Source organism: Zingiber officinale, chromosome 3A (genome assembly GCF_018446385.1).
Source record: "Zingiber officinale cultivar Zhangliang chromosome 3A, Zo_v1.1, whole genome shotgun sequence".
NCBI lineage: Eukaryota > Viridiplantae > Streptophyta > Magnoliopsida > Zingiberales > Zingiberaceae > Zingiber > Zingiber officinale.
Window position 1 is genome coordinate 136,555,806 of NC_055990.1, and position 4,900 is coordinate 136,560,705.

At 52.7% G+C, this 4,900-nt stretch overlaps 1 protein-coding gene across 1 annotated transcript; it reads left to right on the forward strand.

The window, feature by feature from the left end:
- The first annotated feature begins 2,617 nt into the window (after positions 1 to 2,617).
- On the forward strand, positions 2,618 to 4,561 carry LOC122050693. The gene is made up of 2 exons (XM_042611580.1): positions 2,618 to 3,034; positions 3,410 to 4,561. Exons 1-2 carry the CDS (start codon positions 2,618 to 2,620, stop codon positions 4,559 to 4,561), a joined length of 1,569 nt encoding a protein of 522 aa, XP_042467514.1.
- Positions 4,562 to 4,900: the final 339 nt, after the last annotated feature.

Genomic DNA, 4,900 nt, shown 5'->3' on the forward strand with positions numbered 1-4,900 from the left:
GCTCTTTGCCTCGTTATTCTACTTCAATTTCTTCTCGCCTGACTTGAGCATCGGAGGGCCGTCGCCGGGATCCCCTCCCCGGCTCGGTTTTGCTGCAGGTTCACCAGAGTCCACATCAGCCCAAAGTCTACACGAAATCAGCAGAGAGCGCCACATCCCCAGCGTCCGTCTACTCGACTCTCGGACAGGATCAAATTGGTGCCGTCTGTGGGAACACACCTGAATCCGAGCGGAGAAGATGGAAGGAGCTGGACGACCGCACACTGTGACGCTTTCTCAAGAGGAGCTCGACACTCTTATCGAGGTGATAGCAGCAAAAATTGCGGAGCAGCAGCAGAAAGCGTTGGCTGAACGGCTGGCGCAGCAAGCGACCTCGACATCGGGTGGCCGAGCGACGCAAGAAGAGCGACTGAAACAATACTCCACTTGGGCACAGAATAAAGGTCAAACCGGCACACCAGGAGATGCGCCGCCCGCTCCTATTTCGTTCCATCGGGCCTTGTTCTAGACATCATCTGAGCTAGCTCAAGCCAACCAGGGGTCATCCAACGAAGCGCCCCTGCGGGATGCCAGGAAAGAGAAAATGCCTTAGACCGAGTTATCCCCCAAGTGGATCAATCGCCAGCTCTCTGAGTCGATTCTACAAGATCCACTTTCGAAGCATTACACCCCTCTATCGATCGGAGAGTACAACGGTACAACCGACCCGGACGACCACCTCGGAGGTTGCCGGACGGATCGGTACGGAGATTAAAAGACTTCCGAATGACGTTCCTCCACCACTTTGTCAACATCCGATGTTACCAGAAGACCAACGTTAGCTTATTTTCTATGAAGCAAGGGCCGAGAGAGAGCATTTGAGCTTACATCCAGCGTTTTAACCAGGCGGCCATGGATATCCCCACGGTCTCATCCGAGATAATGATGCATGCCTTCACTTAGGGCCTAGTCGACAGGGATTTCTTTCGCTCTCTCATCCGAAAGCCGTCCCACGACTACGACCACATACTGAAGAAGGCGAACGAGTACATCAATATGGAGGAAGCTCAGGCGGCCAGGAGGAAAGAAGCACCACCTGAGCCTTCAGCTTCGACCGAGCGGAGACCGTCGGCCAGTCATCAACCCCCAAGGGGACCCCGTGCTGAGGGAGCACACCCTCATCAGGAGGCAAGGCCGCACGTCGTCCAACATGTGGCAGTCGATCGGCCCAAGCAAAAAGGAAAAGTATGGACTCCCATGTTTTGTTCGCTTCACCAGTCAGCAACCCACAACACCTGTGACTATCGAAGTCTCGACCCAATTGCTCACCCGACGCTGAGAAGCTATCGTCGTCGATCGCCTTCGCCCGATCGACGGCATCGACACCAGAGTACCGGGCGACGGGTGGCTAGGGAGTCCCCCGAACGACAACAACATCATCAGCCGAGGGTCAATCCCGGAGCCTCGCAAGAGCGAATGAGACCCCCCGTCCGAGAGGAAGAAAATAGGAGCAATATTGCCCGGGGTGAGATCAGTATCATTGCTGGTGGGCCGACAGGCGGTGACTCCAACCGCGCAAGGAAGTCACACGCTCGGCAGCTCAGGGTCCATGCAGTCGGCTGCAGTCAGGAGCGAGCGCAAGGACCCGAGATCAGCTTCGGGCCCAGAGACTTAGAAGGGGTCGAAGTGCCGCACGACGACACCCTCATCATCCTAGCGGTAATAACAAATTATACTATTCATCGCATATTTATTAACACAGGCAGCTTGGTCAACATTATTTACAAGAAGGCGTTCGACCAACTTCAAATCGACCAAGATGAGCTGCTTCCAATGATAACTCCATTATATAGATTCACCGGCAACGAGGTTCTGTCGGTCGGCCAGACCCGATTGGCTATATCACTAGGGGAGGAGCCGCTTTGAAGGATGCGGACCTCTAACTTCATTGTGGTCGATGCCCCGTCCGCCTACAACGTGATACTTGGCCGGCCAGCTCTCAATGAGTTTCGGGCGGTTGTCTCAACCTTTTTGTCAGAAGATCAAATACCCCGTGGAGGACAAGGTGGGCGAAGTTAGAGGAGATTAGCTGGCTGCCCGACGATGCTATGTGGAGATGGTCCGAGCAGAGTCAAGATCTGCTCGGAAAGCACCGCGGTTGGAGGTAAACACCATAACTGAAAAGCCTCCAACTTTAGTTTATGAAGAAAAAGAAGAGGTGCAGATCCACGATGGCCGACTGGAGGCAACCATATTCATTGCATCCGACCTGGAAGCGGGCCAGAAGGAAGAATTGATCAAGTGCCTGCGATGTAACCAAGATGTCTTTGCGTAGTCAACACACGAGCTACGAGGCATCTCGCCAAGCGTTGCGCAGCACGAGCTCCATGTCCGGCCGGACGCGCGGCCGGTGAAGCAGAGGAAGAGGGACTTTAGTGCTGAGCAGAAGGTCATCATCCGGGCGGAAGTCGAGAAGCTTCTGGAGGCCGGCCATATACAGGAGGTGCAATTCCTGAGCTGGCTCGCGAACGTGGTTCTGGTCGCCAAGCCGGGTAACAAGTGGAGGGTCTGCATTGACTCTTGAGATCTGAATAAGGCGTGCCCGAAAGACTTTTACCCTCTGCCCTGAATTGACCAAATGGTGGACTCAATTACGGGATGCAAATTGATATGCATGTTGGATGCTTATCAGGGATACCACCAAGCCCCACTTGCCTGGAGTGATCAAGAGAAAGTAAGTTTCATCACGGCGGACGACACCTACTGCTACAATGTGATGCCATTTGAACTGAAGAATGCTGACGCCACATATCAACGTCTCATGAACAAGGTGTTTCGGAAGCAGATCAGGCGGAACTTGGAGGTATACGTGGATGACATCCTTATTAAATCACTCCGAGCGGTCAACCTATGTGAATATATAGAGGAGACCTTCCATACATTGAGGATGTATGGAGTCAAGCTAAATCCTCAGAAGTGTCTCTTCGGAGCAAAGAGCGGTCGCTTTTTGGGCTATATCGTCACCGAGCGGGGCATAGAGGCGAACCCCAGCAAGGTAAAGACATTGCAGGACATGCCACCTCCCCGAAATTTGAAGGAAGTACAGCGCCTTACCGGTCGGATAACGGCTCTCTCGTAGTTCATCTCTAAAACGGCCGACTGGAGCATGCCCTTTTTTAAGATTCTTCGCCGAGCCACCAAATTCCAGTGGGACGAAGAATGCGACCGAGCGTTTGAAGCTTTGAAGGTTTATCTAAACTCTTTACCTGTATTAGCCAAGCCGACTATTGGCGAGCCGCTCCGCATATATTTATCCTCCACTGAGCATGTTGTTGGCTTGGCATTGGTAAGGCCGGATGGCAAAGAATAGCCTGTGTATTTTCTGAGTCACATCCTAAAAGACGCTGAATCCTGCTACACTGGTCTCAAGAAGCTTGCCTTCGTGTTAGTCCTCGCCGCCTGGAGACTCCGACCCTACTTTCTCGCGCACATAATCGTCGTCATGATGAACAACCCTTTGGGAAGAGTACTTCTTAATCCAGAGGCATCCAGACGATTGATCAAATGGATAACTGAGCTCAGCGAATTCGACATACAGTACCAGTCCCGGACGGCAATTAAGGCGCAATCCTTGGCGGACTTCATCACCGAAGTGCAGAACCCCGAGCCTGCAGCCACTTGGAGTGTGTACGTGGACGGGTCGACCGCATGGCAAGGAAGCAACATCGTTCTTTTGCTGATTTCACCACAAGAAGAGCGGATGCATCTGTCCATTCGGTTGGATTACCGCGCAACCAACAACGAGGTGGAGTATGAGACCCTCATAGCAAGATTACAGGCTACTCGGCACGTAGGAGCCAGTAAGGTGTTAATTTATTCAGACTCACAGTTGGTTGCTCAGCAGCTCTTGGGAACCTTCGAGATCAACAACACCAGGCTGAAGCTGTACGCGGAGGCATTCAACAAGCTCAAAACCAACTTTGGCGAGGTTGTCATACAGAAGATCCCCCGAGCGGAGAATCAGGCAGCAGATGAGTTGGCGAAACTAGCGAGTTCGATAACGTCGATCGTCACCCAGCAACCGATCAAGCAAGTATCCTTAGTGGCTCACATTGACAGGATGGAGGGCCTCGCGTTCCCGAACGACTGGAGGACGACCATAGTGGAGTTCTTGCGATCAGGAGCTGCTCCGTCCGATCAAGATGAGGCACAGTTACTAAGAAGGAGAGCGGGTCGGTTCACCCTTATAGGGGACCAGCTCTACAAGAAGGTTTTCTCCCATCCGCTGCTAAAGTGTGTCAGCTCGGAAGACGCGAAATATATACTAAAGGAGGTGCATCAAGGATCCTGCGGAGGTCACCCGGGCGGCCGATCGTTAGTAAAAAAGATCCTGCTAGCTGGATATTTCTGGCCGACCCTCCAGGAAGACGTCGCTCGGACTGTCGCCACTTGCCTTTCCTGTCAAAGATATCACAGTTTCTCCCATCGCCCGACGGAGGAGATGAAGGCCTCTACAGTAGCCTGCCTGTTCAACCAGTGGGGCATGGATATTGTAGGACCCTTTCTCATGGCGACTGGATAGTGGAAGCTTTTACTAGTAGCGGTAGACTATTTCTCAAAGTGGGTGGAAGCCGAGCCACTCACGAAAATAACCGAGCAAATGGTTAAGAAGTTCATCTGGCAGCACATAATATGCCGGTTCGGCATTCCACGATGGCTCGTGTCCGACAATTCGTCAGACAGCAGTTTTGAGAATGGTGCGAGGAATATGACATTCAACAACACTTCACCTTCGTGACTTATGCGCAGAGCAACGGGCAGGCTGAAATCGCCAATCGGGAGATCTTGCGGATTCTTCGAGTTCGGCTTGACCATATCGGTGGCAGCTGGGTAGATGAGCTCCCAGGTGTGTTATGGGCGA

Bases quoted from the DNA above. Each gene is read 5' to 3' on its own strand.
- LOC122050693 (XM_042611580.1), top strand. From the start codon at position 2,618: ATGGTGGACTCAATTACGGGATGCAAATTGATATGCATGTTGGATGCT. The intron at 3,035-3,409 runs GTAAAGACATTG...ACTGGTCTCAAG, and splicing joins TAGAGGCGAACCCCAGCAAG to AAGCTTGCCTTCGTGTTAGT.